The sequence below is a fragment of the Harpia harpyja genome, chromosome 2 (genome assembly GCF_026419915.1).
Source record: "Harpia harpyja isolate bHarHar1 chromosome 2, bHarHar1 primary haplotype, whole genome shotgun sequence".
In the NCBI taxonomy this organism is placed as follows: Eukaryota; Metazoa; Chordata; class Aves; order Accipitriformes; family Accipitridae; genus Harpia; species Harpia harpyja.
This window is the reverse complement of record NC_068941.1, coordinates 19039170-19053282: the sequence shown is the minus strand read 5'-3', so window position 1 is coordinate 19053282 and position 14113 is coordinate 19039170. Positions and strand designations below refer to the sequence as shown.

The 14113-nt window shown below is 42.6% G+C and overlaps 1 protein-coding gene across 8 annotated transcripts in view; it reads left to right on the top strand.

Annotated features, from left to right (window-relative positions):
- WDFY3 (WD repeat and FYVE domain containing 3) overlaps window positions 1–14113 on the top strand; it is a 187911-nt gene that overhangs the window by 64937 nt on the left and 108861 nt on the right. For all 8 annotated transcript variants that reach the window (XM_052772395.1, XM_052772380.1, XM_052772388.1 and 5 more), the window contains 3 exons: window positions 9122–9231; window positions 10267–10428; window positions 12247–12439. In XM_052772395.1, the coding sequence (XP_052628355.1) occupies window positions 9122–9231; window positions 10267–10428; window positions 12247–12439 (465 nt within the window). The remainder of the gene's footprint in view (window positions 1–9121; window positions 9232–10266; window positions 10429–12246; window positions 12440–14113) is intronic.

Below are 14113 nucleotides of genomic sequence, written 5' to 3'. Positions count from 1 at the left end.
TACCTCCAGGGAATGGAGGTTGAGGTCAGTTCATCACACATTGTCTCTGCCGCTCCTTCCTCCTCAGGGGGAGGACTCCTCACTCTTCCCCTGCTCCACCGTGGGGTCCCTCCCACGGGCTGCAGTCCTTCACGAACTTCTCCATCCCATGGGAAGGGCTCACGTTGCAGTCCTCCATGAAGTTTTCCGGCATGGGTCCTTTCCGTGGACTGATCTTCAGTCACAAACTGCTCCAGCGCAGGCTTTCCCATGGAGTCACAGCCATCTTCAGGGGCATCCACGTGCTCTGGTGTGGGGTCCTCCATGGGCTGCAGGTGGGCATCTGCTCGCCCCCTCACCTCCATGGGCTGCAGGGGGACAGCCTGCCATCTCTCCATGGGCTGCAGGGGCTACACCTCCTACAGCACACCTCCTCCCTCTCCTTCTTCACTGACCTCGGTATCTGCAGAGGTGTTCCTCTCACATTCCAATCTCCTCCCCCACTGCAGGTTTCCCTTCTAAAATCCATTCTCCCAGAGGTGCTACCACCGTCACTGATGGGGTTGGCCTGGGCCAGAGGCGGGTCCGACTTAAAATCATAGAATCATTTCTGTTGGAAAAGACCTTCAAGATCATCAAGTCTAACCATCAACCATGCCCCCTAAACCATGTTCTGAAGTGCCTTGTGTATGTGCTTTTTTAATACCTCCAGGGATGGTGACTCCACCACTTCCCTGGGCAGCCTGTTCCAATACCTGACAACCCTTTCAGTGAAGAAATTTTTCCTAATATCCAACCTAAATCTCCCTTGCCGCAACTTGAGGCCATTTCCTCTCATCCTATCTCCAGACACCTGACAGAAGAGACCAGCACCCACCTCACTACAACCCCCCTTCAGGTATTGTAGAGAGTGATAAGATCTCCCCTCAGCCTCCTTTTCTCCAGGCTAGCTAAACAATGCCAGTTCCCTCAGCTGCTCCTCATAAGACTTGTGCTCCAGGCCCCTCACCAGCTTGGTTGCCCTTCTCTGGACACGCTCCAGCACCTCAATATCTTTCTTGTAGTGAGGGGCCCAGAACTGAACACAGTACTTGAGGTGTGGCCTCACCAGTGCCGAGTACAGGGGAACAATCACCTCCCTGCTCCTGCTGGCCACACCTTTTCTGATACAGGCCAGGATGCCGTTGGCCTTCTTGGCCACCTGGGCACACTGCTGGCTCGTATTCAGCCGGCTGTCGACCAGCACCCCCAGGTCTTTCTCTGCCGGGCAGCTTTCCAGCCACTCTTCCCCAAGCCTGTAGCGCTGCATGGGGTTGTTGTGACCCAAGTGCAGGACCCGGCACTTGGCCTTGTTGAACCTCATACAGCTGGCCTCGGCCCATCGATCCAGCCTGTCCAGATCTCTCTGTAGAGCCTTCCTACCCTCGAGCAGATCAACCCTGCCTCCCAACTTGGTGTCATCTGCAAACTTGCTGAGGGTGCCCTTGATCCCCTTGTGCAGATCATTGATAAAGATATTAAACAGAACTGGCCCCAACACCGAGCCCTGAGGAACACCACTTGTGACTGGCTGCCAACTGGATTTAACTCCATTCACAACAACCCTTTGGGCTCGTCCATCCAGCACTTGTAGCCAGGGAAGCTTCTAGCAGCTTCTCACAGGAGCCACCCCTATAGACCCTCCCCCACTACCAAAAACCCTGCCACACAAACCCAGAACAGTTGTTTAGAGCTAGATATGCATTTTGTGCGATAGTAGGAAAAAAAAAAAAGAAGAAATTCTTGGCTTTTCAGAATATGTTTTATGTTAAAGACATAATATTGTGTCTATGGATTGTGAAGGCTCTTGCATTGTTTTTTTTTTCTTTTAAACTTCCATTCTTTTTGTGTACCAAATAAAAAGATACAGCATATATTCATAGCTATTAACAGGTAATTATATCTTCTAGCATGTTTTTAAAAGTGGAAAACTTCAGTAACAACTATATGCAGGAAATGTCTCTGGTAATATCCAAGTGCAAATTCCTGATGGTGTGGAGTGCTCTGTTTAAGTCAACAAAATTGCGGAGCTTGTTTTAGAGACAAGCTTTCCATACAAGCATTATCAAAAGTCAACTTTACATAGTTAATGAAAGGGAAGAAATTTCACAAGAACTTGCTTTCTATCTATAAAGAGATAAATGTGTTGGCAGTATTTTACGGTTGGGAATGTGGTATGATTAAACCTTACCTATTGGTGTGGTGTTGGGTTTTTTTTTGTTTTTTTTAAAATCCATCTTATAATGGAGCACAGGGAAATTTTTCTTCATCAGGCCTTTGAATATTTATGCTAATAGCTATGTGAGTAATGCGTGCCATCGTGGAGGCATATCTCAGTTATTCTTGGCAGACTGTAGTAGTTTTCTCAGAACAGCATTTCATGATTCAGTAGTAACCGTTCCAGCACCCTATCTGAAGTAGTCTCTGAATGTTGCTATTGTAGGTAGTTGAAACTGTAGTTGAACATGTCTTATTTCTCTAGTATGGATGTAACCTTAGAGTAAGAAAAACAAAGCAGTTAAAATTGAATTAAATTATCTTATACATCTAAGTCTTTGCTGTATAACAGTGATAATTTGCAGGTGACAGCAATAACCATGTCTATGAGGATTAGTGCATGGTTTCCCTTGCCCTGGGGTATCTAGTCTGTTTTAGAAGATGGTGGGGTCATGGTTGAGATAGCTTTATATACTTGAGATTTTTAGCTGCCAAATTTTCCGCAAATAAATCCAATTTTGTGTCTGAATTGATCAAAAAGTTGTGGTAGTACTATGCTAAAATATATGTTCAAACATCTATTTTTAGTGTAGCCTCAGTTCCAAAATGAACCTTTCTTTTGGGAGCAAGTGCATCTGGCTCAGGGCTGAAAAAGATTTCTTAAAAAAGGGACAGGGACAGCTGGAATCTTGGCAGAATAAATGTGGCTACTAGTGGCTACCTTGGCTACTGATGCTGGAGAGAAAGCAACACTTCTATTTCATGTATTTTTCAAAAGACATACTCTGGTTCCTCTGTGATTTTGCGAATATTTCAACAGCATGTCCTAGAGTGTTTGGCACAGACCCCAATGCAAAGATAAGCGTATGACAGGGAAGGTTGGTTCAGGCGATCCCTCTGGTACAGGCAGTGGGACTTTTGTGCTGTTTCAAGGTGTCTAGCCAGGCTGATGCATGGTGGAGTGTGCTCCCCAAAGTCCTCTATGTGGAGGTGGCTGGTGTGCAGGTAGGCAGGAGAGCTGCTGTCTGCATGCCACAGGTGCTGTGAGCTGAATAGCCTGGGACCTTTTGGTTTATCATTTCAGTGAGTACCTGTACCTTGTACACGAGAAATCCCAACTACTGGGTAGTTTCACATGGCAAACTTAAAGGTAAGTGCATAAAGTTGTCCTCCCCGGTTCAAACTGTGAACCTGGGTAACCAAGCAGTGGGTTCCCAGCTGTGGTCACCAACAAACAGAAAGCAAGAAACAGAGGAAGTAGTACACCTTTCCCTTTCACTCTTAACAGCATTTCAGCAGTTGAGTGTGATCTGGTATCTTGTAGTGGTTATTCCATTTACTAGAATTGGTTTCTAACTTAGTCCTATGTTGTCTGCATCTCAAGCACACCAAATGACATACTGACAGCTTCCATTATTTAATGCATTAGGATATATAAACACTTGATACACAGGGAGGTTCAGAATGATTCCCTTAGCGATGAGCAATCCTGCAACCTGGAAGGTCCTTCCCCAGTCAGATGTGGGGACAATCCATGAAACCTCTGCAGAAGGGTAGAAAATTGAAGAATGAGAAAGCAAACCAGTTCCACAGGACTGGAACATTTTAACCTCCTTTCAAGGTCAATTGCAAAAGTTTGTTGTGTTTGGGGGTTTTTTTTGGTTTGGTTTTTTTTTTTTTTTTTATGATTTCATGTGTGCTAGTCTGTGTACATCACTGTTTTATGCACCTTTTAAATTCAATTTAGTTGTGTCTTCGTTGATTTCAGTCAATGTTTCATTCCATATTTGCAACATTCACTGTATGTATTTGTCTCAGTATTTACTTTTTAATGCTAAATTTATTTTTACCATACCTCTAGGCTGTTCAGCTAATCCCGCCTACCTCCAGGAACAACATTTTCGGTTACTGTTTATACTGTCTGAATGTTGTGGTGGTTTGGTTTTTTGGGTTTGGTTTTGTTTTGGGTTTGGTTTTTTTTTTTTTTTCCAGTTGGTTGGTTTTTTGTGCCATCTCTTTCCCCTCCCTTCTTTCTCTTCCTCTCAGTTTCACTGATTTACTCAAACTGTTTCACCAGTGAAAATGCTTTTGACCTCTTTAGGCATTTCTCTAACAGATCTGCCAAAAGACTATCATTATCTCATCTTCAAACCAGTTTTGGAGACCAAATTGATAAACATTCATCATCATAATGTTTAACCATTGCAGAAAACCACATCAGTGGTTTATATTTGGCCTCTGACTATGTCTACCTTTATTCTTTTTAAAAATCCATTGATCTGCAAACTCTGCTTTTATTGTTCATTTTTATTGCAGTTTACCTTTGTCACATCAGCAGAACTAATTTTATATTTGTCTTAAATACACAAGAATTAGTGTTATTTGTTCAATTGCATCTTGCATTTGGGGTAAGTTACTGATGGTAGTTAAAGGAAGCTTCTTATCTTCTACTAATAAGTAGCCTTTGGGGCTCCTCCCATAATGAAGTCTGAAGTTTTCCTGATAGTGTTACTTGTAGTGTGTGCTTCTCTTTGAAGAGTTGAGGATCTTTCTTGCTAAAATAAGTGGACTTAGGGGCTGCTTTCAGATGTTAGTTAACTTTTCTGTGGAGAAGAGAGTATGTTGGAAATGGTCTCATATGCTGTGACTACATGTCTTGGTTTTTTTCCATTATATATATATATATATATATATATATATATATATATATATATGTTTTTCCTGTCCTGTGGGTGACTCTGCTTTACAAGGTAATTCTGTTTTGAATTTATTGAAATTGCTCTGAAAGGGAAGCAGTGTCCGATCAGCTACTCTTCAGGAGTGAGTTCTGATGAATGACTGCCATATCTTGTTACTTTTGGTTAACCTTCAATTTATTTCTGATGCTCTTTACTAGATCTTATGTAAGGCAAGTGTAGTGCAATATAGTGCCTTTCCAGGAGATCCTAGAAAGCCCGATCTTCTGTCAGCTGGGTTAGTGAGGCTAAATGCTGGCACAGGTGAGTTGTTTATCTTTGGATGAGCAGCTCTCAGTTTCTGCATACTGCAGAGGCATCAGCCACTTTATATCTGTGGCTTGTGACAACAGCACTGCACTGTTCCTGATGATTGAAGGGAGACTTTTTGCCATCCCATTTTTGTTTGGGTTGATACTTCTCTCTTACTATCTAGGCATTTGGAACGATTTGTATTCTTTAACTCTAGGTATCTGACTGTTTCCAGGCATTTCCCACGAGAAGTAGTAGAGACTTCTTGAAGGGTTGATTAGAGAAGGGGTCCCTGACTTCAGCTTGTTCCCTACCACCCCCTGACACTCCCACCCATACCTCCCACTCCCCCCACCCACCCCCTTTGGCATATGCAGTTATTTTTTCACTAATATTCCATTCTAGGATAAGAATAAGCTATACAAAAGTCTGATGACATTATTATATGCTGTTTATGGTACTAGAACATCTAACAAAAAGCTTCATGTACTGAATTTGTCCTTTAGTGCTATTGCTATAGGCAATAACGTTGCCTGTAATGCAATGCTGCTTTTTGCTAGCAATCCAAATGGGTCTAATCCCATTGCTTTCCATCTGCTCCTTTTCTGAAGTCGAGGACGCAAAGCACCCATGTCACCTCTTACGTATGAAACAAATTCTGGTGTTTTATTCTACCAAGCCTCTATCCTGTATATACTGAATCCATGCTGAAAAATCCGACTACTGTGTATTAACCATGTAACCACATAATCGTGGTCATACTTAGGCATGCATGCTTGTACAGCTGTCAGAATATGTATGCTTACATATTTTATAGGTTTTTCCTCTTTGCTCTTTTGCCTTTTTTACTAGCTAGCATATCTCCATCCTAGATTTAGTGGTTTGTTCTGCAGAAGTTGAAGGGCTGAGGACATCTGGGTGGAGCACATAGAGGATGTTATATTGAAAAGATTACATGAGCGCTTCAAAACCAGGGAAAAGGTACAAGAAAAAAATTAAGACTAGTGCTGATGATAGAAATTAATCTTAAATGATAGTGCTATCAAATTTACTCAGAGCAGATGACGAGAACTTCCTGCACTTAAAATGCTGTCTGTGTTTTAGGTAGTGCTTAATTAAGACTGACAGTTTTGAAACTATTTATAGTGTTGAACTGCTATGCCATTTAGGTTGCCAGCAGCATGACAACTTTTTCAGAAGTATATACTTCAAAAATGATTAAAAGAGCCCTGTTGCACAGGTGGCTTTTGGAGACTATGCCCAAAGGAGGCTGTGCACACCCTGTTTGGTACCAGTTGTACCTCCTTACAGTCAGACTGATTGCCTAGCTCTGTCTGTGGTCAGATGGCAAGAGAACGGGCCTACTAAATATCACCTAATGCTGGGCTGGTGGGGCACTGTCATTGTAGAAGCAGCACATGCTTCAGACATGCTTGACACTCAGAATTTAAGAAAGTGGCTTTTGCCAGGAATTCTGGCATTTTGTGTATGCCTCTAGTGTAGGATCTGTGGCTGTGGCATGGCTGTTGTGCTTTGTAAGTTGGTCTGCTCATACACCCAACCATCCGGCCACTGTTTTGCACTGATGGTTTTGGAAAACGAAGTGCCCACCAGGTATTTCAGGTCAGCATGCTGTGAAGTTGCTGCATGTGTGCATTTGTGCAAGTTTTAAAAATTGCCTTATCTTTCATCTTGGTATTTCAAGCTTTGTTTTATCTCAGTCTCGTGCAGGGATTTGGTAGGTGCCTCTCCTTACTTCAGCACCAGCATTGGAAAAGCCAGTGGTTTGTACAAAAACCTGTTATGGGAATAAGGCTGCAAAACAAAAACATGGGAAAATAGCCATTGCACAAATGAACCAAATCTGGATTTTTACCTTAAATCTGTCTCTCTTTATCTTTTTTCTAGAATTATGACTATAAAAGGGTTTCTGGGCTCTAGGGAAAAATACATCCTCTTTGCACTGGAAGGAAATGAAACTGACACCAGCATGGGTGACGTGAAATCCCCCTGAGTGAGACATCAGATAGACCTTTTTCCCTGTGAGACAAAATCATAGAATAAGAGAGGCCTCTTGTCGAACCTCCTGCTCAGCAAAACCAGCTGTGAGATTGGGACCAGGTTGCCCAGGCGGCTTGATCCTGTTGTGTCTTGAAAACCTCCAGGGCTGGAGACAGCACAGCCTCTCTGGGCCCCCTTTCACTGCATCTCTGTCCTCAGGGTGGGAGGAAATTTCTCCTTATATGCAGTCTGAACCTCTCTTGTTAAGTCTGTTGTCTCTCACCCTGCAGCCTTGCAGTGCTGTGAAGAGCCTGGCTCTGACTTCTAGATAGCTCCCGCCACTGTGGGCACTGAGGCTGCTGTTCGGTGCCCCTGAGGCTGTCCCTGCTTCTGGCTGAGCAAGCCCTGGTTCCTCAGCCTCCCCTCACAGGGTTGGTGCTCCAGCTCCCAAACATCTCAGTGGCCCTCAGCTTGAACTCCCGTTGATCGTTGTCTTCCCTGTATTGCATTGGAACCAAAACTGGATGCAGCATTCCACACGTGATCTAACAAGTATTGTGCAGAGTGGGGCAATCACTTTGCTTCATCTACCAGCTGTCCTCCTATTGATAAAAGTGATTCTTTACACCTTGGTTTTTGTTATGTCGATTCACCGGTGTGGCTGATGGCTTTGACTCTGTATGGTGGTAGTCTCTCCTGGGAAAAGTTATTATTGGGAATGTAAAGCGAACAACTGTAGACATCTTCTAGGATCATCTGCTTCATATGTTTACTAGTCCAGCTCAGCTTACAGTCTGGTGCTGCAGAAAATTATCTTTTTGGTGTAGTCAGTGCTAGAAGTCTGATAAGTACTTTGCCATATAAAATGTGTTTACTTTAGAACAAACTCCTTCACAGGTATGTGCTGGGAAATCTTGACAGAAGATGAAGCAAACAAACCAAGATAAAAATTGAATTTTTCTTCAGTTGCTGATTTATTGCTCCATTAGTAATTCCTTTGTAATTCCTTTTTTAAGCAATATTATGCACCTTCCTTTTCTGTCCTAGTTGACAGTAAAAGCACTGAAGATGATTGATATGCAGTTATTAATGAAAAATGGGTTTAGATTTCCCTTAAGGGTAATGGACAGTCATCATGACTGGCATTATAGATTTCTTAACATAAGTGTGTATTCAGACAGCAGTGAAATAGGATTGCATTTTCTGTTGATTTATTTATTAAGCCTGATAACTTGTTTACCAGGCTGAATATTTATCTTTGGCTCTGCCTGATAGGGAATAGCATCTGATTCCAGAAGTGGTCCCCAGATCATAAGAATTAGCTATAAGTTGTTAAGGTTTTCATTTTCCAAAAAATGTAGGATGAGCATGTGATAATTGCTGATCTTAGTCTTGATTTTACTTTTTGGTCCTGTTTTTATTCCTTTTGTATTTCTGTACCTCTCCTTCCCTCCAGTCTTTCCCATTATTCTCTGTACTGTTGTTTCAGTGCAGTGCTTTTTTTCAGAAGTTGAATATCAGCTTTTCCCACTGAGACCACTAAGCGATGGTGACTTCATGTCTCTGGAAAAGAGTGTGTTGTATTTGGTAAAGCCAAAATACTCAAACAAAAGTTGCTGCATATTACTGAAATCTGTCTGCTGGTTTAAAGGATGATGCATGACCTAAAAACGTACTTTTTGCAGCCTTGCTAGTGTCAAAGCCAAGTGCGTGTGGAAGACTGGAATGTGTGTCTGGAGAGTGTAGGCCTAAGCCTATCCCTTTTTTCAAGTAGTACTGCAGAGGTGAATTCATGCTCAGTGCACAGAACTGCTGAGAGGACATGTTCCCTTCTGCAGACTATCAGACTGAATTCTTATTGCATCTTTTTAACTGTGTTCCCCCCTCTGCCCCAACAGAGGCTGCAAGTCGTGCCATAGTCCAGTTTCTGGAGGTCAATCAAAGTGAAGAAGCAAGTAGAGGTTGGATGCTGCTCACCACAATCAATTTACTAGCTTCATCAGGACAGGTTAGTCTCAAACAGCAAGGCTAAAAATAAATTGTGGGGTGGGAGAGACAAAAGCAATAAAATAATGAACTGCATGAATACGTGCTAAAAGATGTTGTAACTATATTTTGCTTTCGATGTTAAGATCCTTTTTCTGTTATACTGCCACAGAACTTCTGCTTTAGCTCCTTGTGGTTGTAGTCGCATAAAAAAATCATCATTTTGGAACTTGAATTTATAACGTTCTTTTGAATTATGCACACCACTTTTATTGTTCCCCAAAGGCTTCTCTTGCATGCTGCTGCTTAGTGCACCATGAGATGCATGTCACATACAGCACCTAAATCACTCGGACTTTGAACTTGGGCTCCTCATTCAAGGAGGGCAGCAGCAGTTGTGAAATGAGTGGGTGGTATCGTGAATCTTTACTGCCTCTGCTTTTGGTGCTGCTCTCCATCAGAAAGCTGATCTCTGGCAGCCGAGCTCTGGACAGCTGTGTGGCTTGTTCTTTCTGCTCTATCCTGCCTTTATAATTCAGCACATCATCTTATCTGTGGTTTAGTATGTCGCTAGCCTCCACGCCAGTTTGTCTTTTCTTTCCACTGATGCTTTCATGTTTTCTACTACCTTGCTCCTTATGCCTGCTTATACCTTCTTGCTAAGTGAGAGCATAAATTGAATAGTCCTCCTCCCACTCCCATTTCTACTGCTACAAAGAATAGATAGCTAATGAGGGCTTGGTTAAAGGTCTTGTAATTAACTTGTAAGCTTCCATTGTCAGAGACTGTCAGTTTTTGTTTCTGTCCTGTGCAGCTCTGAACTGTGGCTGTTAGATGCTGTTGTCATGTAAATAAATTATGATTCTATTTTTAAGGTTACTGTTTAGGTAGGCATTCAAGAATAGATGGTGAATTTGTACTGCTATGTGGACCCCTCACCAAAGGTGTGAGAAAGAAAGAAAAACCAGCATTTGAGTCAACTGCGTTATAGGAATGTGACTTTTTGAATATAGTATTATGCTGAACTGGTTTTTTGCTCTGTTTTATTTTTCCCCAGAAAACTGTGGACTGCATGACTACAATGTCAGTGCCTTCCACGCTTGTTAAATGTCTATATCTGTTTTTTGACCTTCCACATGTGCCTGAGGTAGTTGGAGGAGCACAGAATGAACTACCTCTCGCAGAGCGCCGAGCACTACTACAGAAAGTCTTTGTACAGGTAAGAAAGGTAAAATAAGTCATAGAATTTGCAAGAGGAATGGAAATGTTTCATGTGAGAAAAGTCCATAAACTTTTCCCTTGAACCGAGTTTTGCTCTTCCTTGATTCTTTACAAACTGATGGCTCTGAGTAGGACGGATATTCCTGGAAGCACAGCTGAGGTTAAATTTCCACTCCTCCTGTGGTTTCTGTCCTTGGCAAATATCTCCCCCTCAAAAATGCATGCAACTTCTCTGCGCAGCTGCTTAAAAGCAGCAACATGTTGACTATTATTCAGGTTTAATCTAATTGGTCCTAGTCTTTGGTATCTTTGGCTGTTACTGATTGAAACAGAGTAAAATGCATTAGTACTGATAATAATCTATGAATTAATTTAACATACGCTATTTTTCCCTTTAATTATGGAAATAAACCCTGAATATGGAAACAATTTAAATATGGTAACCATCTGAGCTTGCAGTTACTATTACAATTATCCCCCAGATTTCTCAGGGAGACCAGGGACTCCAGCTGACTTGCACTCGCTTTTTGAAGTTTCAGTTGGAGATCGCAAAGAAATTCCCATGTGTTCTTCTGTTGAAACTTTTAGAAGGAGCTGACAGTTACTATTAGAACGGGGTCAGTGGTCATACTACCAGTTTCATGCATCTCTGTGTAGGGTTATTGTAGCCACATATGCAAAACCATAGAGGTCTATCAGCAGTCATATGCTTCAGGGATTTGAAGGCAGTGCTAAGATTTGTAAGTATAGCATTTCAGAGGCATTTTGGTACCTGCACTACAGAAATAAAGGTGAGCCTTATTCCCACAATTACTAGCTACACTGTCTGCCCAGTAACAGTCACTATATGAGAACATACCCATTTGCTTTTTTTTTTTTTTGGTCTTAGTAATCACAATCTTAGTAATCACAATGTGCTGTGAGCTATCTTTCAGAAATTGTTTTGCAGTGTTACAGTCAGCAGAGTTAAAAAATTATCAACGTTGCCGCATAGGGTCCCCTGTAATATACTACTGCTCAGCTCTTTTCTGTCCCTCTTCAAGGGCTGTAAAGTGGTGCTCTCAAATTAGCTGGCTGGAATGAGAGGTTTCAGATGGCTTCCAAACCTCCTCTTCTGGATGCAGACAGCCTTGCAAAGTCTTCTTCCAGTTTTCTGAGAGGGAACCTCAGCTTTTCCTGCACAAGGCAAAAAATGGACATCCTATGTCCTCAAAACATGCAGAAAAAGGAGTGCAGTGTAGTAACTTTGGTTGCGTGGCTGCGTTGTGTCTTGTTTATGGTAACCCGGAAGTTCAGATCTGGGTGCCAGTTATCCGGGTAGGTCTACAGTGTTGCTATAGCCTCTCCTGCACTACTGTTTTGGCTGTTTTCATTTGGCCAAGATGTTATGGATGCTGCTCTGCCAACAACCCGTTGATAGCCTTCTTCCTGCATTAGGAAGGGATACAACAGTTTGCTTCACAGAGCCTCTGCCCCACTGCAGCATTTAGACCTGTAAATTAGGTAACTGGCAGATTCTCCGAGAATGACATAACCTGGTATGCATACGAGTATGCTGTGTCAGCCTAAGAGATTTAAACTCTGCTGCTAATCTTTTGCTAGTCATTTTAAACTGAACTGGGTCTTGAAATAACCATGTGTTGAATAACCTTGTCTCCAATTCAAATTATAGAAACAACATGCAGAGGAAAAACAGCGCTTTACCCTTTTTAATGTGTATGCTAAATGGAAGCATGTTTCGCCTTTTACTAAGTCTAGGCAAAAATAGCAATGATCAGGGTATTAATGCTAGATGTTTAATGACTTACTATTTCAGATCCTAGTAAAATTGTGCAGTTTTGTGTCCCCGGCGGAAGAACTGGCTCAAAAGGATGATCTCCAGCTTCTATTCAGTGCAATAACCTCATGGTGCCCTCCCTATAATCTGCCTTGGAGGAAGAGTGCAGGGGAAGTACTGATGACCATATCGCGTCATGGCCTTAGTGTCAATGTAGTGAAATACATTCATGGTATGTGTCTTTGTCTAATATTATTTATTGGTTTTTTTCCTGTTCTTCTTCTTTCATACTTTTCTTAGCTAGGAAGTAGGCATGAAAATAATAGATCAAGAAAAGCTTCCAGGCTTTTTGTTTGGATGTGTAAGTATTTACATACAGGTAAAATTTCAGAGCACTTGTGTAGTGAGAGAGGTGTTTGTAGCTGAATCTTGCCTCATCCACATTTCAATTAAACATTGGAGGATAGTTTCCCCTCATGTTTTGGTGTAGAGTTTATGATAACCAAAAGGAAAGGCTTTCGGTAACTTCAGTAACTGCCTGTATTGAAAAAAATATGCACTGAGAAGATGCATAAGTTTGTTATTTTTGCTGTGAGCATTAATTCTTAATGAGGTTTAGTTGGTTTTGGTCCTGCGTTTGAACTAGCAGCAGCAGCAGCCCCTTGTAGAGGTGCAAGGCAAGCTGGCAGTGTCCTGTTTACAGCTGCTTCTATGGGTACCACTCTAGCTGGCAATAAAAGTGTAGAGACGGCTGAGGAAGCCGCAGGAAGAGGAGCCAGCTCCATGTGTTCTGCTGATGCAGTTTGAGCTATTAGAAGCCCATGAAAGCCCCGTGGTAAATACTGGTGCATTATGCAAACCGGGGAGAGCTAATTTGGGTATTCTGGGTGAAGATTCTTTCTCCCAGACATCTTGCTTTTGCAGGAGGAGGCTGGGTGAGACTGTTATAACCACCACTGATTTGCAATGTACTCTCCGTTATCCAGGACATTGCGGGTGGCATACCCTGATAACAGCAAAACCTGTGTAATACAGGCACTAGGAAATGCTCGAGGAAGCATGGTGTATGGGCACAGAAACACTTGAGTGTGAACCTCCAAGTGCTGATTGATGGAACAGCCAACTGGCTTTTTCCGCTGTGGTCCAGCCCAGCTTCCCTGTGAGGTCCCCAACCCAAGGATGTTGTCCCTAGGGCCTGACACAGGGAGGCTCTCCTTTGCTTGGCTGAGGCCCATGCCTATGCCTGAAGGATGCGGTCTCTCAGTACTGATGCTCCTAGGAAGCTTACATGTAGCCTGTCCTAGAGCCTGTGTCACAACCAAGTGTGGAGATTTTGAGACACAGCAGGGAAGAGTCTGGCTGCTGCATGGGTTTGCAGCCCCTACATTTTCCCTGTTGGCTGACTGTTCAGCCAGCTTGCATTTCTTCTGCTGGGCCCTTGTCTTCCCCACCTTGCCATACAGCTTACAGACTGCAGGTTTTGTGCATCCTGAAGGCCAAAATAAAATCATCTCATGGTCTTAATCCAGCCTGTGAGCTACCAAATGACTGAAGCAGCCAGAATCATTCCATTTTATCTCCTGTCTTTTTTTGAGACAAATAGCATACTGACTGTTTCAGGCATGGAAACTGTAGTGTACAGGGGTATTTCTGTACCTGGTTACGGATTTTGGTAGCTAACATAAGAAGTACTTTAGTCATCATGTGTCTTTACAAGGCACTGGTTACGGTCTGCTTAGCAAGGGCAGCTGCCAAGCTGGTTCATGACAAAGAATTTGCAAGAGCAAAACGAGATGAAAACCAGTGTTGGAGAGGATATTAGCTGCCCAGGAGTAGCTTTGCATACGAAATACTTGTGTTGCAATGATTTAAAACTGTGTGAATGTTTAGGTATGTAGGATTTGAT